The sequence below is a fragment of the Haemaphysalis longicornis genome, unplaced genomic scaffold (genome assembly GCF_048455015.1).
Source record: "Haemaphysalis longicornis isolate Haplotype H1 unplaced genomic scaffold, Haemaphysalis longicornis Haplotype H1 scaffold_9, whole genome shotgun sequence".
NCBI classification, from domain to species: domain Eukaryota; kingdom Metazoa; phylum Arthropoda; class Arachnida; order Ixodida; family Ixodidae; genus Haemaphysalis; species Haemaphysalis longicornis.
Genome location: NW_027526460.1, coordinates 160,798,836 through 160,824,869, shown reverse-complemented (window position 1 = coordinate 160,824,869; position 26,034 = coordinate 160,798,836). Strand labels below are relative to the sequence as shown.

At 47.0% G+C, this 26,034-nt stretch overlaps 1 protein-coding gene across 1 annotated transcript in view; it reads right to left on the bottom strand.

Annotated features, from left to right (window-relative positions):
• Positions 1–1,345: 1,345 nt before the first annotated feature.
• LOC144153060 (uncharacterized) overlaps positions 1,346–26,034 on the bottom strand; it is a 67,494-nt gene continuing 42,805 nt past the window's right edge. Inside the window, exon 5 of the mRNA XM_077684704.1 lies at positions 1,346–1,631. Coding sequence (XP_077540830.1) covers positions 1,520–1,631 — 112 coding nt within the window. The 3' untranslated portion in view covers positions 1,346–1,519. The remainder of the gene's footprint in view (positions 1,632–26,034) is intronic.

Genomic DNA, 26,034 nt, shown 5'->3' with positions numbered 1-26,034 from the left:
ACTCTTTTTACAGTCTCTGCAGGAATTCAAGAGCAGATTAAGTGCGAGAAATCACGGAAACAACTCGTGTCACGTGTTTAAAATACTCGCAGTAATGCACTTTTTGCGTCGTGTGGAGTAACAGCCGGCTGCGGCGATGAGCCGCGGGGGCAACTTCCGTTGTCGTTCTTAAGCTGACCCCGAGTATAGTGGTGTCGGTGTAGGCATGGATAAAGCAGGAACATTAGTTTGTCTGGCGGAGGAACTCTGTGCGAAACCCTGGTTAAGTATGAAATTTTTATCCCTTCAAGTCGTGTAACTTACCTCCTCGTTTCTGCTACCCAATTTCCCGCTAAAACTACGTGTTTTTAGCGCCCTTTAACTTGTCATAATAGCCATTGGGAATAAAGTTGGATAAAGCTCTATATCTAAAACCTAAAGAAGATTAAGTGCTGTGGGAATGTTTTTGAAGTTTTGTGTGTAACCACATTGAACACAACAATATAATCTTGGCAAATCAATTAAAACCAAATATCTAGCACCTCGGCCAATCTCGACTAGACAACGTTGAATGACGTTATTTCATTCCCCTTTATTACACTAGGACTATTGATTTGATTGATTGTAGGGTTTAACGCGCCGACGCATTGCAGGCGATGAAGCTCGCCGTAGTGGAGGACTCAGGATTAATTCTGACCACCTGGGGATCTTTAAGGTCCGCGAAAGTCTCTTACACACGGACGTTTTTGGTTTTCGCCTCCATCAGAAAACCGGCCGCCGGGGCCGGGAATCGAACCCGCGACCTCGTGCTCAGCAGCGTAACGCCTTATCCCCTGAGCCACCACGGCGGGTTGCACTAGAACTATGTTGCTGCAGGTTGCAGGCTGGGGTTGTTGTCAACACGCTCCAGTTTATTTCTGGACTGCGTGTCTAAAATCTAATAAAGGGTGAGCCACTTTTGGGGTCTCGTACCGTGCGAGAATCTCCTCCGTATTCAGCTGAATACGAAGCATACCTTAACAAAGCTATGCTTTCGTCGCAATTTTCTTTGAAATTTATTATCGCGGCACAAAGTTTGAGTCCGCGGAAATCCGGCATGCTGTAACTCAAGGCCTGCGGCCTGTTACTCGAGTTTAGGGGCTGTTTTAGACTTTACCTTACCACCTCTCACCATGTGCATTAAAGGGTATTCTGGTCGACTTTCAGTGCCCTCACATGGCTGGGAACCAATTGGGCAACGTGTTATCCGGCCACACCATGGCATGGCTGCGCAGAGGAGAAGTTGAGAATAGGGCCCCTGTTCGTTCTTGGCCCTCGAGTCGGTGGCCTGAGGCCACAGCTGGTACCCATCACATCACATCACATCACATCACATCACATCACATCACATCACATCACATGGTATTCACCAAAGTTGCACGCCTCCATGGTCCTCCGTGGTTCTTCGCCGACTATGCGTCCTTTCCCGAAGCAAGCTGACGCAGACCGCACCCCGCCTCTGTTTATTTGTGCGGCAGTGATACCCTGCGATTCCGCTAGATTAGGAAAGGGTTTTGGAGGTCTCTGTATCGAGATTCCATGGCGGGTATTGAATAGAAGCGTACGGTGTTGGACACCGAACTTGGCTACGATTCATGGGCGAGCTGGAGGACCTGAAAAAGCAATAGTAAATGTGACGGATGGAATAGAAACATCGCAGGCGAGCAGGCGTAATTTATAACGACTCGTGTCTCAAAATGCCGAAGCACGCACTCAGGGATTGCGCCGCCGAACATCCGAAATATATCAACCAATGAACTCAAAAGCCCTACGTCTGTCGACAGCAGTGGAAAGGGAAAAAGATGAAGCACCTCGCCACTGTAAATAGCTCTTCAACAAGATGGTTTCTTTGATGTCAAAGCGCCCCTTTTTTATTTTGTAGGCCTTGATTTTGACATCTGCTTATCCTTGCCGGCGCAGATTGGACATTAATCTTTTTTTGCAAAGTCATGCATCTGTAACGCATTAATCAATTACATCACTCCGTTACACAAGAATTCTTTCCGCCCGCAGCCTGTCCAAAAATAAAACAAAATAAGTAAGAAGTGCAGATAGTTACGTATCCCACTCCGTGTACATCTTTCTCACTAACTCATTCACCCGCTCAGTCTTTAATGTCCTCCGCAATAAAAACTGCATATTCTAAGTGAAATACTGGCAGGAACAATCTATTCGGTCTACTCATTTGAATTCGGAGATTTCCGACGGCTCATCTGTTCTTTATATATTTTTTGTCTAGCGCAATCAATTTTCTGCTATTCCGACATCTGCACATTGCCCGCACAGGGCTCTAAGTAAGCAATAAACAAAAGCGACACTACAGACCCACGTGGTTCTCCTCGTAGACGAGATGCATTTTTCTACGGGTGTATAGTGCGCCGTCAGCTGAGAAGCATCAGCTATTCGAATTTTAGCGGCTTTTTTTAGCCTAACTAGACAGAGAATGGCGCATATCTAGATTTGATATGACCCGGCTGACCCAGGACTGCTTAGACGCATTGGCCACCTTTTGCTCTGAATATTATGCTGTTTCGTGAGAAGAACTGCTAAATTGCTACTTGCTATTTTATCTCTTCTGCCGAACGTGAATGCAAAGTGCACAGGTTTCCCACAAAGTATGAGTACCTATCAAAAGCAGTCTTAACCCCTCCCTTTACGACCTCAAAGAAAGCAAAGCCGAAAGCAATATATGATTCACGCAGTTTGGCGGCGCCCAGTACATGGGCGTCGCCACCGGTTTTCAACAGGCGCATTATCACCACTCCTGCCCCCCCTCCCGCCCCCACCCCCCTCAACAGAGATTCAAATTTGACATCACCCCCGCAAAAAGGATATCAGGTACCACTGTCGTCTGATAGCGTATCACCCCCAAATGTCGGGTATGAGCCGGAACTTAGCCCTAATCTTACGCTTTGAGAACCCAAATGGCCGACGTCACCGCCGGAGCCCACTTCTAGCCGCCGTGAGGGGGGTGAAGATGCTACACCTCCTTTGCTTAAAAACAATGTTGGACAAATAACTCTGGTTTCCTTCCCTACCTCCTTCCCTCTCCCTCTCTCTCTCTCTCTCCCTCTCTCTTTCTTACGACGTCAGCAGGTACCCGCAGATTGATGTGTAATGACCAGAAGGAGCACTTTGCTACACTGACAGCAGCATGTTCCGTAGTTTAGGCTTAACATTTTTCTTTGCGGTTTTTTTGTTGTTCAGCCAATCACTGCGGTTATGTGCCGCTCTCTGGGACTGTTATAACTTGCAAAAAACAGCAGCAGCTGTAGTGTAAGTGACGGGGATGAAGCCTAACATTACGCGTGTGGACCACACGACGTCAAGCATTGAAGTACAATTACTCGCGCGGTCAGCAAATACCAGTGACCAATATCTAAGTCGACAAATGCCAACGAACGACGTCTGTCGTGGTTATTTTACTATGCTGGAGGCTTTTGTGTTTTGACTGAGCTTTAACCGATTTTTCCTCTGAAATACTCCAATAAAAAACCGTAACGTTCCTTCAATTACCAGTTCACGGTAATGAAAAGCACCGTAGAGGCCACATATACTCTGTTTTTATGGGAAGACAGGCCATTGCTGGTTCGTATTTTCGTCATATCAAAGTAAACCACGTGTAATTACCGGACTACTGAATTCTAACAAAAAAATCATTTGGGCTAAACAAAGGTAAATGTTTCATTAAGAGAACTCGAGGAACAAGCGGATACTCTGAACGACCGCTCATGGGATTTTGTGAAACAGTAATACTAGGAACTAATTCCATTCCTACTGTTTTCTGTTTAAACACTGAAGCCGGTTTAACCTTTGACCCTTGGTAGTTCGTTGCTATGCGCCGCGTATTGTTTAAGAAACCATTTCTCTTTAACGGTTTCAGTCATACTCCATTGCATGACTTTGAAGAACCTTTCCCTTATGGCGCATTTGGCTTGGAAATGAGATGTGTGAAGAATCTGCTACAGTTGCAATCAGTTTTTCTTTTTTTTGAATCCTCAAGTATCATTAGAATCTGTCCTCATTTGCTGGCAATTTTCTTACCCCTATAATGCATATTTAGAACGGCGCCGCAACAATAACGAAATGGCCACAGGACCATGCCCCCGAAAAAGGCTAACGGTGTGTTCCATTACCAGTTTTAACGTTCAGTGCTGCAAGACCCACACATTCTAATTTACTTTCGATACACTTATTCCTCGTCCCCAATGTCAACAAGTCAGGAATCATTCCGCAAGTTTCCCACATTCATTTAGTGTTTACAGCAAGTCGTGTACTCATTACTACCACGTACCGCTGTTACGCGGCTTTGCTGCGTGCTTACCTGTTGTATTAAAATTCACGTACATAACACCTGTAGCGGAGAATATTTACAGAAAATAGTTACCAAGACCTGATCAAACAAGAATACAAGCAGAACATTCCAAGGCTCTGATCAAAGAAAACCCGCCGGAACCCTATCGCGTCCACCGCAGGCCAGTGGTCATATAGCGTCGCAGTCGGCGTCGTAGGCGCGGTAAAAGGGGAAAACATCCAGTAACTATTCCTGCTTGACGCATGCCAGGCACATGGTTTGTGAAACGACTCCCAATGGTTACTGATGAAGCTGGCTTATTGCCGAGAGCCGCAGATACGCACTCTAGTTATCTTGCAAATGGTGTGCACGCACGTCCTTCGGCGTTGCTTGTCCCACTAAAAAGATGCTTAGTCATCATGTCGCACCTTTTTCGTCTAGCGGCTGTCCCACCCTTAAATAATTTGAGTGGCGGAGTAGCGAGTGTCCTTTTCTTCCAGAGCGACAGTGGTGAGTGAGTAGAGGGTAAATTGGAAGAACCCTCTGAAATGGGTGTTAGTAAGGTTGATTATCTCTTCCCTCAAAGAGGCTGATTTGTGTGATATACTCATCAGCAGCGCATTCGCCTAAGTGCACAGATCGGTTTGGACCCTACTGAGATTTCATACCAACTCCGTTCGATTGAAAAATTTCTTGGAGGTATCTCCCACCCCTGCTAATGAGTAGCACAAACGCTATTTGCATTCACCTTTACTTACACACTAAACGTTTTTACACCCTTTTAGTCAGAAAGGGTGTAGAATAAGTGGAAAAAGGGTCTTGGGAGGCCTTTACACCCTTTTTCTTGAATCTCAACACCCTTTTCCTAGCTCTACACCCTTTTTGTGCGAAAAAAGGGTGTTGATCAACTTCAACAGCTTTGGTTTTTCTTAGGGTGTTTAAAGGGTGTGAAAAAGGTGTACAGCTGTTCATTTAATAAGGCCATGTTTGGATGCATAATTGCACTGTAAAGAACAAGACATCCCCTTATATACTACTCTACTCGCAAAAAAATTTCAAACGCAAAAAAAAAATAATTGCTCGTACGCAATTATCGCTCGTTTCCGAATGCAGTGCACCTCATTCCTCAAGTTTAGCTTTGGCACATGAACACCAATTTGAACCTTCGAAATTAAAAAAAGACTATATTCGTGTGGCGAAAAGGGTGTTTACCGACTGGAACACGCTTTGCTTTATGTATGTTGCTGAAACGGTGTGAAATAGGTGCCAGTTGCAAAAAAAGAACAGCGGAGCGGGGGGTCGACCTAGTTTCTTTTGGTGTTGCTAAGTTTTGTTATGTTTGCTAAGCTTCGCAATGTTCTTGATAATCTAGGATGACCGCTGAGTGGTGAGGCCAAGTTTAACCAGATTTTACCAGGCTGTTCTAGTGTGTCCCCCCCTCCCACCCCCCACTGCCAGGGGATCCAAGGGGGAAACAAGCTCCGTCGGCCCCCAGCTATGCTGTTTCTCCAGCCTCGCACCACTACTGCAAGCTGCGCCAATTTTTTTGCCTTTTAGAATCCAGAAAGGACTAGTACCTTTGAAATGGTATAGTAAGAGGTGCTAATAGGCATACGTTCCTCGAACAAGATCGAAAGCCGACTTCACTGTTATAACACCCTATCTGCTTTGGTGCACCATTTACAGGTGCTGCAGTTTTTTTCTATTTTTTTGCTAACGCCACCGAAAATACCTCAAGCTTAAAGAGCTCCACTGGTAATAGATTATGCCAATTCTTATTGCTTTAAACATCGTGAGGTACAAAACACCCACCGCTCGTAGAAAATGTTCAGTCCACCCATGTAAACAGGTACAAAAGGCCTCCAAAGTCAGAGGTCTCTTCACCTTTCTTCTTAGTTGGCGGTCTTACATCCTTTTTCTTTAAGCTCTTTTTCTTAGTTTCGAACTCCATAACTTGTAGCTTTACGCCCTTCTGAGAAAAAGGGCGTTGAAATAACGAACACCATTTTTGAATGGTGTTGACGTGGCGGGAAAGATTTCTTTCGTATTTAAAAAAATTCTATAAGTTATGGAACACAAAAACTACCTCGTAATTAAAGATTTTTTGCAAATCCGCGTGTTGATTTGTGTATTCTCATAGTAAAATTCATACTTCGAAAATTAGAGCTAAAACGTCCGTTTTTTGGGCGCAATCCCACTGACTTGATCTGGGGACTTTCATCTGCTGGATATAAAAGCAGGAACATCACATGTGTTACTAAGTAAGTAGGGTCTCCCTGTACCGCTTGCATCCCCTTGGTTTTCTTGCTCAATTCATTTGTGTTCCAACTGTAACTTGTGCATATTGACTGTTTGTGTCGAATCCGGCGCGCTTCACCGATTCACATTGCCACTGCGCATGCTGCATACTCAACACCCTTTGTTTAGGGTGTTAAGCATCCTCAACACCCTTTTTCATCCGTACACCCTCTTTTTGCCAAAACACCATTTAAGGGTATTAGCCATGGGACAAGGTTTTTACACCCTTTTCGGCCAAAAAGGGTGTTAAAAATTTAGTGTGTACAGCGCGATCACCCCGTGAATAAACACTGCGCATTGATGTCCCATCAGCGGGCAGTCTACGGAAGCTGGCGGGGAAGATTTATTATTATTATCTCAGAATACCAAGTTACGTAGGCAACCCGTAACGACAGTCATCTTTCTTCTCACTAACGGTCAGCATTCTTCTCACTGACCCCTGTTCCGAGGGAGGACAGTGCTGTGGGTTCAGGTATCTTTGCTGGCGTCGCGATGAGTTACAAGCTGAGAGCGAGTGCAATGTCATTCTTTGTGTGTGTGTGTCCTGACATGCAACATCCGGGCGACACACTCTGTAAAACGCAGTTGACAAAAACAGACCTCGGGTGCAACGAAGAAAACCCGCAGTAGTCTGCGGGAACTTCCCCGGAGGGACTTAAACCCAGCGTCAGAACTAGAACGGGTAACATTTATGCAGGACGAAGCCGTATGCACAATGTACCTAAAACATACATATAAACAAACAAAGAAGTATGACACCGCTGGCAATTTCTCAAAGTACTACTCAGTGCAAGACATACACATTGCTCGAATCAGAGGAGAACTTCGGTTGGAACGAGTCGCTGGAAGGCCCTAGTGAAGATCGTTTCCCCGAAGTCCGGTGTCAATCAGGAGCCCAATCGCCCGGGCTCCGGTTGATTTGGCAGGAGGCTGGCAGGGCGATGGTGTTGAAGTTCTTGGAGACGGCGGTCGAATTGACGAACTCGAGGCGTTGAGGTTGATTAAGTGAAACGAAAGTTTATATACAGCTATTTACAGTAGGATAACTGGGTACATGAGTAGTAAAAGGAAAAACTTCGAGCTTCAGCTAGACGCTAGCTCCGAGTGCGCACAAATCACTCGAGCTCCTCAACTTCGTCTAACTCTCCTATTCTCGGAGCGTACACAAACCGCTCGAGAAACCACGGCCGAGACCCTGTCTCGCCGCAAGATCCGTCCAGTTGCCCGGTACGGCGCTGCACCCTAAACCTCCGACGCGATCTTAACCTCGACTAGGGGGCTCACAAATCCGAACCTAGCTTTAACGGTCGAGACTCCTTGTCCCGCCGGGAACTGCCCAGCTCGGCGCTCAGACGAGAACCCTTTCCAACGGCCAAGTTCGGCCTTATAAAACCTCCAGATCACCCTCTCTCGGGAACGCCCCTGTAGCGTTCGTACACGCGTATGGGAGTGCCCAAATTCACGTAGACAGCTGTCACTCAGCACACCACGGAATATTCAATGAGGCGCCGCCATCTTCGGGTCAACGGCACGCTCGCAGACGAGCAGGTGCGGGCGACCCCGCGGGGTTAAAGCGAAAGATGGCGACAGTGCACTGTGCCGGCCGGGGCGCGTTAACAATGGTTTCTTGCACGGCGCGCGCTTCGACTCCGGTAATCCCACCACCTCCGCGCGTCACGCCGACGGTGGTTCCCGGAATCCGACGGCGCCGTCTGCTTTCTCAATGGGGTATTATCCCTGTTGTATGCGGTGGGCCAGACAATCCGTCTCCCGTGCGCGCCGTGACGAATTGGCGACGGCTGCCGCGTAGAGCCTACAGTGCTGGGCCACCAGACAGAGCGGCGGGTTCTCACGCGCAGCCCGGGCGCCTGGCCGCTACTCTCATAAGTGGACCTTAGAGCCCTGAAATGGGATAACGGGATGACGAGTGACGCCACTTCGCCGCTAACGAGCCTGCATTCCGATAACGGCACGCCTTCAGGGTGGTGTGTTGCAAAACCCCTTCCAATTTCCCTTTCCAACAACACTCGGCCGGCTATCGGCTCCCCGGTAGCGAACAAGAGTGTTTAGCTGAAGCTGACATGATAGGCCCGCTCGCGGAGTGCCTTATCGACGAATTAGCGGCGTGACTCACTAGAGAAACTTGGGCTTTGTAAAAGCCTTTTAAAGGTTTCACCTAGCATCGGATGAGTTGGCGGGCTTGCTTTTAGGGTTCTCCCGTGCTAACCGTTGCCCCGTGCTTGCGCGCAGCACGAAGAGCTTCTTGTAGTCTGTCGAGAATAATCATGCCACACATGGCTACTGTGCGGCCCCTTGAGCACTGTCGGCGTATTTAACGACATTTTAAGCTTCTGAGTGCTCCGTTGATTACGTGAGGGTGAAAATGCGAGAAGCAATATTCTTAGGTATAAGCTCTGAAGATGGGACGTTCGGATGTGACGTCTGCACGAAACATAAAAGGGACTCGGTCTATTCTGAATGAATGCTTTATTTAAGCAACTCAGTTGCTACTAGTTCTTTTGCTTCTGTATTGACCCGCCGCGGTGGCTCAGTGGCTAAGGCGTTGCGCTGCTGAGCACGAGGTCGCGGTTCGATTCCCGGCCGTGGCGGCCGCTTTTCTGATGGAGGCGAAAAGCGAAAACGCCCGTGTGTTCGAGATTTCGGCGCACGTTAAAGATCCCCAGGTGGTCAAAATTAATCCGGAGCCCTCCACTACGGCGCGCCTCATCGCCTGCGTTGCGTCGACGCGTTAAACCCTACAATCAATCAATCAATCAATCTGCTTCTGTATTGGGTGTCGGATTTGAGATATAGCGACCGATCGATTGGCCGCCAGATGATGTATCTTCTCCTCCCTGATCAAGGGCATAAGCGGTTATTCGCGTTTTGACTCAATTCCGTCCATAGGATTGGAACCAAAGCATCTTCTGGCGATTGAACAATCAGGATTAAAGACGTGTCAAGCAAATGTGCGTGAGCACGTGCTGTCCAATCAGAAACAAGCACGCAACCGCGACAAATCAGCAGCAAATGTGTCTGTGAGACGTCAGAAACAAGTACCTCCTCGTAAATTTCTGCTTACTACGTCAATGCTTAGCGAGAATAGTGTATCGATGCTGGGAATAGGCCCACTGGTCGCAGCCAATTCGGCATAGGGAAACTGCTCATAGGTAAACTGGTGCGTTGATCTCAGGGCTCGGTGGTGCGAACCACAAGGCGTGCACACGGGGTCAATGACGAGAGAGGACACAACACGACGGGGAAACGCAGGAGCATTGTATTATGCGGAGAAGATGGATCAAATGGGTCAACAATGGAAGAAACCGAAACGTTGACACATGCGGCAAACGCGAATAAAAAAAACAAGAAGCGGGATTCAGTCCTGCACCTTCTAACAGTCCCACGGAAGTCCCAGTTCAGCAAGGGTAGCGAACGCACCACATACGCGTGCAATCTGGACTGGGCTCATATGGGTTGTCGAAGCTAAAGTAGCCGGGGGTCACAGACGTGCTGGCCCCATTTGGCTGGCCCCACGTCACTCGAACCACACGTGGCCCGACCATGTGGCGCAGCCCAGCAGGAATAGGAGGTTGCCCGGCGCGGTAGCACGGACCCCTCGCCCGGAGGCCTAAGAGAAGCAGGCAGGGGTGGTGGCTCTGACGGGTGGTCCTCTCGAACCGATGGCGGCACCGCATGAGGGCTAATGACCAGACGCCCGGCGCAAGGCACGGGTGCCCGGTGTGGTGGCGGGTACGAGACACTGGCCACCACCACACCACACCACACCCTTATGCGGCGTTCGCTGGCGACGTCCCGGCGCGGTAGCACGGGCGCCTTCGGTGGGTGTAGATCACGTTCGGTGGTGTCCAAGTACACACCGAGCTTCTGCCGACCGATGGTGGTCCCCCGTCGCGTTGGTGATGGTGGCCCGAAAAATGGCACATACCCACTTAGGGGGATTGCCCAAGAAGAGTTATGTTTTTATTACAATCAATCATGCGGGGCAAAATAATGGAGCAGAAGAAATAATTTGGTCTAGGTTAATGAGAGAGAGATAAAAGACACGAAAAAAAACAACAGAGTGAAGAGTAGGAAAACCATCGTAAAAGGCAGCCTAATCGGAATGTTTTTAACACTGCAGACGAGCTGTCTCCTCCATCCGTTGTTGTTAAATCTTTTATTCAAAAAGGGAAGGCCGCAGGCCTTGGGGGGGGGGGGGGGGGTGAGAGTTGAGAGGGAAGGACTCATGGTTGAAGGGGGCTCGTATGAGTTCGTGGTCTTTGGAAGGCGGCATCAGTTTTTCATCCGTACACCCTCTTTTTGCCAAAACACCATTTAAGGGTATTAGCCATGGGACAAGGTTTTTACACCCTTTTCGGCCAAAAAGGGTGTTAAAAATTTAGTGTGTACAGCGCGATCACCCCGTGAATAAACACTGCGCATTGAATGGTCCATTCACTGGTGCAGGCCATCGCTATATAACTCGCGCTACACCGCTCTTAGTGGCGAACGGTATTATAAGGTTAAGGGTGTGTTCATCTAATGTGAGGGGATCGATACGAGTTGAGGGATCTGGGTTTGGGAAAGTGAAATTCCGGTATCAAGAGAATTTGGGGCATATCCAGACCAGGTGGTGCAAATCAGCCTTGGCGGCTTGCTGACAGTATGGACATTTTGGGTTGATGTGGGGGTAGTAACATTTGCGAATTATTTCCGGTGAAAATGATGCAGTTGTATAGAATTTGTTAATAAATATTTCTTGGGTTCTTGTAAGGGAAGGTCTGTTCGAAACGTGATCCTTCGGCGTAAGTTGCTTGAGACGGAGTTTCGTTCCGTGATTGTACCGGTGTATTCGAATGGCGGGGGCTACGTTGTTATTTCGGTCGTGTCCAAGCATTCAGGAAGGTCTGAAAGCTGGGCGACGGCGAGGTCATCGGAGGATAGAAAAGAGCAAGCCTCCTGCGGAGCTTCGTGGGCTGCCTGATTCCCCGGTGCCGCCAAATCATGGTCAGGAGTCCAGTCTATGCGGACTTGAATGCCATACAGTTGTAGGGTCATTGTATGCCGGGTAATTTGGTTTACAGAAGGGTGCGTTGAAAATGGTCGTCGAAGTTCTTAAAATGCTTCTTAGCAATCGGTTAATATTCTGATCTTTTTTGGTATAGGTTAATGGTGGTCGTACATGAAGTAGTCAAGAGCATGGGTAATGGCGAGTAGTTCCGCTTCCGTGGGTGGGACAGGAATTTTGGTGTCAGGTTTCCTATAATGGTTCGGTCATCTGGGGAAACCCAGGCAGTTCCTACATTTGGTGGTGTCAGGCTGGCATCAGTATAAATGTCGATTTCGTCGGGTTGTTTTGTGCTGAACAGCCTCTGATCAACGTTTTTGTCTAGGAATGGCCGTTGTGCGGGTGATGGAGTGAGTTGTTGGTTCGGTCAGGAGAGGTCGTTGCCACGCAGGAATAGGTATCGGGAAATCAAGTAAGGGGATGTGATCTTGCTCATCCCAGGCCGTGAGTATGGCACCTTGATGGGTAATTTTCCGCTTGAAGTTGTATTGATCGGTTTGCTCTTGAAAATTTTTTTCAATTGGTGGAAGAGCAGCTGCAGATTGGAGGTTATAGATTTTTGTATGGCATGGTAAGACAGTGATTGTACGAAGAGTCGCATTGTGAAGGCCATTAAGAGCGCGTCGTTGGGTACAATTCAATGTGTAAGATTGGGCTCCACCCGCCGGGGTGGCTCAGTGACTAAGGCGTTGCGCTGCTGAGCACGAGGTCGCGGGTTCGATTCCCGGCCGCGGCGGCCGCCTTTCTGATGGAGGCGAAAAGCAAAAACGCCCGTGTGTACGAGATTTCGGCGCACGTTAAAGATCCCCAGGTGGTCAAAATTAATCCGCAGCCCTCCACTACGGCGCTACTCATCGCCTGCGTTGCGTCGGCGCGTTAAACCCCCACAATCAATCAAGATTGGGCTCCATATGTAAGAATACCGACTGCAACGGGGCAGGTAAGGGTCTGCACTGCTTTTTGCTTTGCTCCTCCATGCTTATTAGATAGTCTTTGTATGGTACGTTGAGTCGAATTCTATTTCTGTTTTAATTGGTTCAGCCATATAGTCGGGCTACTTTTGTAACCGATGGGGATGCCTAGTAGGCGAATGTGGTCGAGTTTGGCGGGGATATGTATGGTGCCAACGATGATGCAAGGCGGACTAAAGTCAGGAGCTGGGTTGCGGCCAATAACTGACAGAAATTCGGTTTTATTAGGGGCTAAGGAAAGCGCAAGATCCGGTAGGGTAGATTCAATGCTTTCTACTGCATTTTGCAGGGCCGTAATCATAGTTCGTTCATTCGGGTAGTCCGTTGACTCGGTCCATATTGTGATATCGTCCGCATAAATAGTAAACCTCGAACTAGTGTCTCTTTGAAGGTTCCGGGCGTTCCTAGTCATGGCTAGATTAAAGAGTGTGGGACTGAGGATCGAGCCTTGAGGAACTCCTCTGTCTAGGTAGAAGGTACGAGGGGTCCAACCTGGAAATGCTCCTTGAAGCTTGATGGGGCAGCCTTTTAGGAAGTTTCGGACCCATGTCTGGGCTCGTTGAGAATGGCGCTCTGACTGACACAGTCAAAGGCCTTTCGGAGGTCCAGTGCGAGTACATAGTCCGGGAGTCTCGAACCGCTTGAGCGATTAATGATGCGTCGCAGCCAAGATTCGGTAGTGCCAAGATTCGGGCACTACGGTAGTGCCAAGGTTCGGGAGGAAACCAGTTTGCGCTGGGTGAAGGTATGGTTCGACATACTCGAGGTAGTGCACTATTCGATTATGTTAATGAGTCGTTCGATGAGTTTGCATAGGACAGGTGCAAGGGAGATTGGCCGAAGATGGGAAAAATCGTTAGGAGAGGTCTGTTTTTGTTAGGTTTCGGTATGGGATTGATGAGGGATAGCTTGAGATGTGGAGGTACCTGCCCAGTTTCCCAGGAATCGTTGATTTGTTTAAAGAGTTTATATCGTGCTGGTTCTGGAAGGTTGCGGAGGTGGGTCCATTGTATGCCGTCGTGTCCGGGGGCAGACTTCGGTCTACCTTGACGAATTGCTGTAGAAAGTTCAGCGATTGTGAAGGGGCTCTCAAGGTCGGAGCACGGTTCCGGGATCGGGATTTCGGGTAGAGGGGGTGGGAGAGTTAGTGATACGTGTGGAAAGAAGCTTTTGAGCAGCAACTCTACGGCATGCACGGGATTCGTGCTGCTCAGATGATGGTGCTAATTATTGGTGTCTTACTGCGTTTTTTGTCCCAAAGGCTGTGGTAATGTTTTCATAAAGAAACATAACCTGGTGTTTTCCCGAGGTTGTGACACAGATTTACCCAGTTGTCGCTTGATAGTTCTTTTTGGTATTGGTTAATGACCTTGCACAGATGTCGGATACGTCGGAGTATGTTTGGCCTTCTTCCAGTAGGGCAGTAGAGCTGGGTGAGGTACTCCATTCGCTTCCAAAGGTTGGCGAGGTGATTGTATGTTTTGCCTTCTTCCAGTAGGACGGTAGAGCTGGGTGAGGTGCTCCATTCGCTTCCAAAGGTTAACGAGGTGATTGTCAAAGGTAGGAACGAGGTGATTGTCAAAGGTAGGGGAAGCTTCATCGCATGTAATAGTTTCCAATGCAGCAACAGAGGATTTCCGCATAATTTGAGCCACTGCTGCAAGTGATGTAGGGGGATCGTATTGAAGCAGACAATCTCGGAAAGAAGTCCAATTAAGGTGGGTGCACTGTTTCTTGTTCCACCCGTCCCGGATTCGTTTGCCGCGAAATGTTATGATAATAGGGAAGTGATCACTGCCCCACGTTGTAGAGCAGGGTACCCATGATTTTGTAAGACCTGGCGAGGCCCATGTAAGGTCTGGTGGATGAACGTAGACCGATGCGGGTAGGGTATATTGTATCATTGATTAGTTGAAGATTTAGGATTTCACTAAATTCAACTAACTTTGTTCCACGAGCCACATGAGGAGCTTCCCTCCTCCATCCGCTCACGCACTCGCGCACCGGGGCATTATTGTCCTCCAATTGCAAGCATACCACTTCGGAGATTGGCGGTTCCATTACAACTGGCCAAAGAAATCATCTGGGGCTAGGTGATCCCGTACTAGGAAAAGTGTAGCACCGACCTTCTCGTTCTTTAAAATTTCGTCTGGCTTTTCTATTTTAGGCGGATGTCCAGGAGAAGGGGTGCGTTAGTAGCTTCAACCCGGATCATTGGTCCCAGGTTAATTTCTTCGTAGTTTGTGGGTTGGCCTCTCCTTTCACTTGTTTGAAGGCAGTGGTTTAAATTGGCTTTTCGCTTATAACACGTCTGGCTTTCCCTTTTTCATTTACTTCTTAAGAAAATTGTCTCACATCTTTTTGTGGAGTCGGGGGTCGCCTTTTTTAACCTGTCTCCAGTTTCGCCACTTTTTTTAATGAAGCACTGGTTAGCGGATCTTCACGAAGTGATGTTTTCATGCTTAGGAGTGCTAAACACAGTCTTAATTAACACTGTTTTTAGCACAATGGCACCCCCTGTGGGACGGTTGCAGGAGCAGACGTCCTTACCAAGAGTACCCCATGTCCTGTTTAGAAAGACAGTATCAGCAGAAACATGCTAATTGGCGGAGCTAATAAACTTGTCACAATAGTGTACATACAGATAGTTGTAAACAAAAATTCGAGAACAAAAGCCACAAAGTTGAGGTACTAATGGCAACTTCCTCAGAATCATCGTTTTTCAGAGGAAATGAAAAGCAAAAGATCAAGATATTAAACACCAAAAATTCAGCACCAAATCGTGATGGTCTACCCAATACAACGCCGTCCCCCGATTACCCAGAAGAGTAGGTGTGAAATTTTTAAAAATGTGAAAACGAGTAAACAAAATATTATATATAGTAACCCCGTGCGGTTACTATGGCGGCAGCGATGGCGTAGAGGTAGAACACCCGCCTCGCGTGCAGAAGGACCGTGGCTCGAATCCCGGTGCCGGACAATTCCCACCGGATTAAAAAAAATCCGCGTATTGAAGGAATTGCACAAAGGGGCTTGGCGTGCGGCCTGACCCCGGCGACCATTGGCGGCAATGCACTCCCTCACCAGAGCAGGATTGGCCACCCTGGTGTAGTAATGGCCACAACCTCCCATGAATACGCCAATTAACCCTCGGCCCTCAGTCCCCAGCGGCTGCGAAGTAACTGACCACGGCGGCGGTCAGACCTGTGACGCAGCAGAGGGTGCTAAGAATCCCTGGATCCGGACAGCCCGCCAATGGAATCTTAACCCGGCAACGTTTAACGCGCGAACCTTATCTAGCGAAGCAAGTCTCGAGGTGTTGTTCGAGGAATTAGAGGGCATTAAATGGGATGTAATAGGTCTTAGCGAGGTTAGGAGGGAAGGCGAAGCCCTTACGGTGCTGAAAAATGGACACGTCCTATGTTACCGTGGTCTAGAGGACAGAAGAGAACTGGGAGTGGGACTTCTAGTCAATAAAAGCATAGCTGCAACATAGACGAATACTATAGCATTAACGAAAGGGCAGCAGGTCTTGTAATTAGGCTCAATAAGAGGTACAAGCTCAAGGTGCTGCAGGTCTACGCGCCCACATCCAGCCACGACGACCAAACAGTGGAACGCCTCTATCAAGATGTGGAATCGGCAATGGCTAAAGTAAAAACACAGTATACCGTAGTTATGGGGTACTTCAATGCTAAAGTAGGCAAGAATCAGGCTGGAGACAAGGCAGTTGGGAACTATGGTCTGTAGAAATAGCAGGGGGGACCTACTAGTTGAGTATGCAGAACGGAATAACCTATGCATAATGAACACCTTCTTCTGTAAACGGGAGAGTCGGAAGTGGACCTAAAGGAGCCCGATTGGGGCGCACAAAAATGAAATAGACCTCATATTATGCCATAACCCTGGCGTCGTGCACGATGTGGAAGTGCCCGGAAGGGTAAGGTGTAGTGACCACCGTATGGTAAGATCTCGAATTAGGCTAGATTTGAGGGACCGCAACAAGTTAGTACGAAAGAAGCCAATAAATGAGCTAACAGTAAGACGTAAAGTAGAAGAGTTCAGGATCGCGCTGCAGAACCGATATTCCGCCCTTAATGAGGAAGCCGAGCTTACGACACAGGAAGCCAGCGACAACCTTGCACGCATTATCACGGAGTGTGCAGTAGAAGTCGGGGGCACTATGGCTAGACAGGATACTGGCAAACTTTCACAGGAGACGAAAGATCTAATCAGGAAACGGCAAACCATGAGAATCTCTACCGCAGCTGACAGTATAGAACTAGCCGAGCTCTTGAAGTTAATCAATAAGCGTAAGACAGCTGACATACGGAAGTATAATATGGAGAGGATCGAATACGCTGTAAAGAACGGAGGTAGCCTGAAAGCAGTGAAGAGACGTCTTGGCGTGGGGAAAAATCAGATGTATGCACTTAAGGATAAGCAAGGCAATGCCATCACAAATTGGGATAAAATAGTCACAGTGGCCGAGGAGTTCTATAGGGATCTGTACAGTAGCCGGGACATACAGGATAATGCCGAACAAGACAGTAGTTCAGAGGAGATAGACATCCCACCAGTAACGACCGAAGAAGTAAGGAAGGCTTTGAAAGAAATGGAAGGGGGCAAAGCACCTGTTGAGGATCAGATAACAGCAGACCTCTTGAAGGATGGCAGAGAAATTGTACTTGAAAAACTGGCAAACCTGTATACGCAATGCATAATGACCGCAATGGTACCGGAATCTTGGAAGAACGCGAACATCATTCTAATCCATATGAAAGGTGACATGAAGGACTTGAAAAATTACAGGCCGATCAGCTTACCGTCAGTTGTCTACAAGATATTTACCAAGGTAATCCCTAACCGAATCTCTGCAACCTTAGATTTCAGTCAACCTAAAGAACAAGCAGGGTTCCGTAAAGGTTATTCAACAATGGACCATATTCACACGATCAATCAGGTGATAGAAAAGTGCGCTGAGTATACTGAACCCCTATATTTAGCCCTCATAGATTATGAGAAAGCATTTGACTCGGTCGAAACCCTAGCAGTCATTCAGGCATTGCGGAACAAGGGGGTAGATGAGCATTATGTAAGAATACTACAGCTACCGTCTACAGCTACCGTCATCCTCCATAGGGAGAGCAGTAAATACCTATAAGGAAGGGTGTCAGACAAGGAGACACAATCTCTCCAATGTTATTCACAGCATGCTTACAAGAAGTATTCAGAACGTTGGATTGGGAACAGGTGGGAGTAAGGGCTAATGGAGAATACCTCAGTAACCTCAGATTTGCTGATGACGTTGCCTTGCTAAGTAACTCGGGGGACGAATTGCAAAGCATGCTTTCCGCACTGGGCGAACAGAGTAGAACCGTGGGCCTGAAAATTAATATGCAGAAAACTAAAGTAATGATCAATAACCTCGGGACAGCACAGCAGTTTGAGATAGCTGGCGAGGCAGTGGAAGTGGTAAGCGAATATATCTACTTAGGCCAAGTTGGGTCGTGACACCAGATCCCAACCATGAGGCAGAGATAATTAGAAGGATCAGAATGGGGTGTGGTGCATATGGCAGACATTCTCAGATAATGAATAGCAGCCTACCATTGTCGCTGAAGAAGAAAGTGTATGACAGCTGCATCTTACCGGTACTCACCTACGGGGCAGAAACTTGCAGGCTCACCAAGAAAGTTCAACTTAAATTAAGGACGGTTCAGCGAGCAATGTAACGGAAGATGATAGGTGTAACATTAAGGGACAAGAAGAGAGCGGAGTGGGTCAGTGAGCAAACTGGTGTTAAAGGCATATTAGTAGAAATTAAGAAGAAATGGACGTGGGCAAGGCATGTAATGCGAAGGCAAGATAACCGCTGGTCATTAAGGGTAACAGAGTGGAGCACTAGAGAAGGCAAGCGTTGCAGGGGGCGGCAGAAAGTTAGATGGGCAGATAAGATGAAGAAGTTTGCGGGGATAAATTGTTCACAGTGTTGGCACAGGACCGAGGTAATTGGAGAATAATGGGAGAGGCCTTTGCCCTGCAGTGGGCGTAGATAGGCTGGTGATGATGATGATGAACCCCGTGCGGTTACCTGAATGAAGAACACAAAAATTCTAAGCAAATATATCGACGTAGGCCAAGTTGTGACCCCGCATCACAACCATAATGCAGAGATAATTAGAAGGATAAGAATGGGGTGGAGTGCATTCGGCAGGCATTTTCAGATAATGAATGACAGCCCACCATTGTCCCTGAAGAAGACAGTGTATGACTGCTGCATCTTACCAGTACTCACCTACGGGGCAGAAACTTGCAGGCTCACCAAGAAAGTTCAACTTAAATTAAGGACGGTTCAGCGAGCAATGTAACGGAAGATGATAGGTGTAACATTAGGGGCCAGAAGAGAGCAGAGTGGGTCAGGCAAAAAACGTGTGTTAAGGACATATTAGTTGAAATGAAGAAAAAATGGACGTGGCCAGGGCATGAAATGCGAAGACAAGATAAGCGTTCGTCATTAAGGGAAATAGGGTGGATCCCTACAAAAGGCAAGCGTGGCAGGGGGCGCGGCAGAAAGTTCGATGGGCAGATGAGATCAATTAGTTTGCGGGGATAAATTGGTCGCAGTTAGCATGGGCCAGCCGCCTTCAGTAGCCGTCCGATCTTGCTACGAAGCCGCTCCGCCACTGCGCGGTCTGTATCATGCAGGCAGGGTTCGTGAGCATCCGTCTGGTTTCGGTGCAACCAAGCCCACTTTTCATTTCTGTCTTCTTATTATGGGGGCTAAGTATACGATGCACATCATTGATATTGTGACGTAGTTTTTTAGTTTTCAGTTATTAATTAGATGCATTTTCTTGTTTTAAAAAGTTCCTCCGAAGAATTATTCCTAGCTGCGCTATTATAACGACTGCATGTGTTAAGCTTTAAATCAATGCATGGCAGGGCGTATCATGGTTGGTCGGTTTTCGCAATCTGTTGTTCGAATGTAAGGTTATTTGTGCTGATTTTTCTGTTTGTCTGTCTTGTGAGAGCTGTGCAAGAGGTACACCTTTTGTTAATTAATTTTTATTTATAGTTTCTTTCCTTTTGTGAATTTTGGGTATTCTACAATTTCCTTTGACCAATATATTCATATATGGTATTTTTTGTATTGTATGTGGGAAGTTCTCCATTTGTTTATTTTTGTGCAAATGCAGTGTGTCAGCCAGTTGGTGCGTTTTTAGTTTTGTAATTTTATTTCGCTTAATTTTGGAGGTGTCTGATTTTCTGTCTTGCCTTTTTGGGGGTGGTGCGTGACACACATATTCTGATTTTGTTAAAGCACTCTTGCAATATTATTAGGTTTCGGAATTTCCCTCATTTGTTTTTTAATTCTCTTTACAAATAATACTGCTTTCGCCATTGTCACGATTAGATGTGTTAAGCTTCAATTGGTGCATTCTTCTGCGCATGCAAGGCATTGCATAGCTCATCCTTTTTCGCGACGACTCATTATATTTAGGTCGGGTTTTCATTGTTTTTATTCTTAATTTTTGTTTTGTAAGGGCAGCGTACGAAACAACTAATATTGATTTCGTTAGTTCATTGCTGTCATTTCTGTGGCCGTATCAATTCTGAATATATCTTAAATATTCCCTTCCACCAATTACTTTCATTTATCCACAACGCAGATTAAATATATCTAGTCTGCGAATTACGCATGTTTCGGCAAATTCAGGAGGTTACACTCTTCGGACTCAGGGGCACTCGGGGGAAAACTGCAATGGATAATAAATACGATAACCCCCCGAAATTTGTACGTCCCGCTCAGTAATACTCGGATTGGTTGCGCGAGGTCCAATAATACGAGCAACGTGGGTTGCGAGCGGACGAATCACAGGACTTAGGGACGAGTCAAAGACGCGGCCTCGACACTAACCTGCCTGCATTCCGATAACGCGTCGTCCGGCTGGTGTCGAGAAGCTCTTTGTCCTTCCTCTTTCCAACTCTATTCCGCTAGTGCGAACAAGAATGTTGCGCCAAAGCCTCCATGATAAGCTTGTAGAGCGCATTAACTACGCATTAGCGGAGTGACTCACACGACAAACTTTCGGCTTTGTAAGCTGACCAAACACGTTGAAAAGTTCTAACTGCATCAATCGAGTTAGCGGCCTGTAGCTTTTCCAGTTCCGCCTTCTACGAAGGGCATTCAGCAGGCGGGGGATATTAACAGCTTCTCGTTTAGTGAGGATGAAACTGATATAACCGACTCGGTGAAATGCGGTGGAAAAACTACCTGGGTGTGTTTTGAGTAGTTTTTACGTTCCGCAGCAGTCTGCTGCCCCCGTGCGATCATGAATTCTTAACGGATAAATTATTTGTAGCACCAACGTCTGCATGAGCGCGTTTTAAATAAGCCTTTATGGTGATAGTCCTTATCAGCATGTCTGTGCCCACTGCAGGGCAAAGGCCTCTCCCATTAAAACTCGGTCCTGTTATAATTGCGACAAATTTACCCCGCAAACGTATTGCTCTCATCTCCCCATCTAACTTTCTGCCGCCCCCTGCCACACTTGCCTTCTTTTGGTACCCACTCTGCTACCCTTAATGACCAACGGTTATCTTGCCTTCATATTACATGCCCTGCCCACACCGCTTTCTTCTTCTTAACTTCTAGTGATACATCCTTAGCACGTTTGTTTCCTAACACACTCCGCTCTCTTGTCTCTTAATCTTACACCTATCATCCTCCGTGCCATTGCTCGCAGAGCCGTCTTCAATTTAATATGAACCCTTTTAGTGAGCCTGCAATTTTCTTTCCCGTAGGCGAGTACCGGTAAGATGCAGCTGTTATACACTTTCTTCTTCGTGGACAAAGTTAGGCTGGCATTCGTTATCTTAGTATGCCTACCGAATGCACTCCACTAATTCTCATCCTTCTAAATTATCTCTGCCTCATGGTTGGGATCCAACGTCCCTACTTGACCTGAGTACATATATTAGCTTACCACTTCCACTACCTCGCCAGGTATCTCAAACGACTGCGGTCTCCCAAGGCTATTGAGCATTACTTTAGTTTTCTTCACAATAATTTTAAGGCCCACGATTCTATTCTGCTTGTCCAGTGCGGCAATTATGCTATGCATTTTATCCCCCGAGTTACTTAGCAAGGCAATGTCATCACCAAATTTAAGGTTACTGAAGTATTCTTCATTAACCTTTACGCCCACCTGTTGCCAATGCGGTGTTCTGAATACCTCTTGTAAACATGCTTTAAATAACATTGTGTCGCCTTGTCTGACGCCCTCTCTTATAGGTATACTGCTCGCCTGATGGAGTACTATGGTAGGTGTCAACCCATTGTAAACATCTCCCTAGTCATCATCATCACCAGACTATCTACGCTCACTGAAGGGCAAAGACCTCTCCCATTATTTTCCAAATACCCCGGTGCTGTACCAACTGACCAATTTATCCCTGCAAATGTCTGGATCTCATCTCCCCATCTAACTTTCTGCCACCCCCTGCAACGCTTGCCTTCTCTAGGAAGCCACTCTGCTACCCTTAATGACCAACGGCTATCTTGCATCGCATTACATGCCGTGCCCACATTCATTTCTTCTTCCTAATTTCTTCTAACATGTCCTTAATACGTGTTTGTTCCCTTACCCACTCCGCTCTTTGTCTCCCTTAATGTTAAACCTATCATTTTCCACTCCATTGCCTGCTGAGTCGTTCTCAAGTTAAGTTGAACCCTCTTAGTGAGCCTCCAAGTTTCTTCCCCGTAGGTGAGTACCGGCAAGACGCAGCTGTCATACACTTTCCTCTTCAGGGACAATGGTAGGCTGCTACTCATTATCTGAGAATTTATGCCGTATGCACCCCACCCCATTCTGATCCTTCTAATTATCTCTGCCTCATGGTTGGGATCAGGGGTCACAACTTGGCCTAAGTAGATATATTCGCTTACCACTTCTACTACCTCGCCCCTTATCCCAAACTGCTGTGCTGCCCCGAGGTTATTGATCATTTCTTTGGTTTTCTGCATATTAATTTTTCAGGCACAGGGTTCCACTGTTCATCCAGTGCGGAAAGCATGCTTTGCAATTCATCCCCCGAGTTACTTACCAAGGCAACGTCATCAGCAAATCTGAGGTTAATGAGGTGTTCTCCAATAACCCTACTCCCACCTGTTTCCAATCCAACGTTCTGAATACTTCTTTTAAACATGCTGTGAATAACATTGGAGAGATTGTGTCTCCTTGTCTGACGCCTTCCTTACAGCTATTTTACTGCTCTCCTTATGGAGGCTGATGGTAGGTGTGTACACATAGTAGATATCCTCCAGTATTCTTACATAATGCTCATCTACCCTCTGGTTCCGTAATGCCTGCATGACTGCTAGGGTTTCGACCGAGTCAAATGCTTTCTGATAATCGATGATGATGTTTGGAGTTTAATGGCGCAAGGCCGACTAAGGGCAAAGAGCGCCAAACAATAGTAATTACATGAAAGTGGCATGGAAGTAAAAGTAGAACAATTCAGTAAAAAACATAATGAAGATGACTGGTGTAAAGGGCCAGGTTGTCAACATGCATGATAAGAAATGAGATGTAAAAATTTTACGTCGGTAAGAAACTCGAAAACGCGTTTGATTGAAAACATGGCTTCATCTCCTAAGAAGTATGACGGGTGTGGTGGAATATGTCGCGTGTGTAGTGGGAAGTGTTTGCGTCGTGTAATGTCGAGTGCCTTACATTGTATAAGGATGTGGATCACGGTTAGGGCCTCTCCACACCTGCTGCACAGAGGTCTTGGAGATCCTGTGAGTAGGTGGGAGTGTGTTATATGAGTGTGGCCTATCCGTAACCTAGCAAGGGCAACTTCAGTGTGTCTGTTGTGTGCGTCAGTCGTGTATGGTCCCAAGAGTGGCTTTATTATGTGTAGTTTGTTGTCTGTCTGTTGATTCCAGAGTGCTTGCCATGTTTCGCGAAGGTGTTGTCTGATGTGTGGCTTGAGGTCAGTGTAGGGTACTGCTGCTATGTCCGGTGTATTTGTATGTGCAGCAGCAGCGGCCATCTGATCAGCGGTCTCATTTCCTGCAATCCCAGAGTGGCCTGGAACCCAACACATGATCACGTCGAGATTTAATGCATATGCTGACATAATGGTTTTATACACTACATTAAGAACATTGTTTTTAGAAGACTTGTTGGATGACAATGCATGTACAACACTCAGTGAATCTGTGAAAATGATAGACTTGGGTATTTCATGTTGCACTATGTGATTTAAAACAAGCAAAACTCCATGGGCTTCCGCCGTAAAAATGCTGATCTTCGCGTTCAGGGTCTTAGAGACTCTAAAATCGGGTCCATGCGCCGCACACGACACAGTAAGGGCAGTTTTTGATGCGTCACTGTAAAACTCTGCACATTCATACTTAGACTGCAGGGACATGAAGTGCTGCAAAATAGCAGTTTGTGGTACCCTGCTTTTATCAATTTTCACGAAGGACAAGTCACAACACACAGGTTGAAGCTGCCAGGGTGGTAACACGTCAGTAAAAGAAGATGTGTGAATGTCTAAAAAGGAGATGTCGAAATTTGGAGCTTCCTGTCTCACTCTAAGTGAGAACGGCAAAGGAACAGACGGGCGATTTACAAACAGTGGCGATGTGGATGTATCATTAAAAACAGGTTTAAAAGGATGGTTATTCATAGATGAAATTTTAAAAGCGTAGAGAAAGTCAACATACGTTCGTTGGTACTCAAGGCACCACTTATTACATTCAACATATAGACTCTGGGTCGGGCTAGTGCGGAAGGCACCCGACGCAAGGCGCAGACCCAAGTGGAGTACTGGATCAAGACTTTTTAGGGTTGTTTTCGATGCCGACCCATAAACGACACTGCCGTAGTCTAATCGAGACCAGACTAAGGCGGTAAAGACCCGGAGAAGTAGTTCTTTGTCTGCCCCATAAGATTGGTGGGAGAGGACCTTGAGAATGTTTAGTGTTTTGAGGCATTTATGTTTAAGTGCTTTGACGTGAGGTATGAACGTGAGCTTGTTATCAAATATGACACCTAAAAACTTGTGCTCCCTTTTAACAGGAATAGGTGCATGGTTAAGTGTAATCTCAGGGTCCGCGTTAATCCCGCGCTTGCGGGAAAACACAACACAAGTACTTTTGGCCGGGTTTAGTTTAAACCCGTTAAGGTCCGCCCAGCCAGCAAGTTTCTTAACACCGAGCTGTACTTGACGTTCGCATATTGACAGGTTACAGGATTTAAAAGATATTTGCACATCGTCCACATAGATGGAACAGGAAATGGTCGGCGGCAATGCCTTTCGGAGGGAGTTCATCTTAACTATAAACAACGTGCAGCTTAGAACTCCACCTTGCGGCACACCATTTTCCGGCAAATATACATTGGAAAGTGCACTGTCAACCCTCACTCGAAAGGTTCGTTCAGCCAAATAACTACAAAGAGTGTTCAACATGTTGCCGGAGACACCAAATGACTTAAGGTCCCTGAGGATGCCATAGCGCCAGGCTGTATCTAAGCTTTTTCAATATCGAAAAATACTGTAAGGCAGAACTGGTTATGAACAAATGCATCTTTTATGTAGGATTCCAGTGCCACAAGTTGATCATTGGTACATGGCCCCACCCTGAAGCCTGCCTGGCAGCCCTCGAGAGGACCGTTGTACTCCAGAAAGTACACGAGCCTACGGTTTATCATCTTCTCGAGGAGCTTACACAGGCAGCTTGTCAGGGCGATGGGACGATAACTTGCGGAAGAGGAAGGGTCCTTCCCCTCCTTCAGAAAGGCCACAACTATGGCCTCCTTCCAAGACCTTGGAAGCTGCCCCGAAAGCCATATTCTGTTGTAGAGGTGTAGGAGTGTCTCAAGAAAGTCTGGGTGTAGGTGTTGTATCATGGTGTATGTAATGCTGTCTGCCCCTGGAGCTGAAGGCTTACAAGTGGCAAGAGCAACCTTCAGCTCATGAAGTGTGAATTCTGAGTTGTAAGCAGAATTCGACTTGTTCTTGTCTCGTAAGGGCTTCTTTTCTGAGGATGTTTTGTGTTGCATGAAAGTATTAGTGTAGTGTGCTGAGCTAGACACGTGTTGGAAGTGTTGTGCGAGTGTGTTAGCCTGGTCTTCCAGTGTGTCCCCTGTTGTACTAACCAGGGGCAGGCTGTGTGTCTGTTGTCCTTTTAGTTTTCGTATACGTGTCCAGACTTTGTGTGTGTCTGTGTACGAATTGATGGAAGTGAGGAAGGTGCGCCAACTCTCCCTTTTCGCCTCACGACGCACTCGCTTCCCAAAAGCCTTTGCCCGTTTAAAAGAAATGAGGTTGTCCAACGTGGGGTACCGGCGAAGGACACCCCACGCCTT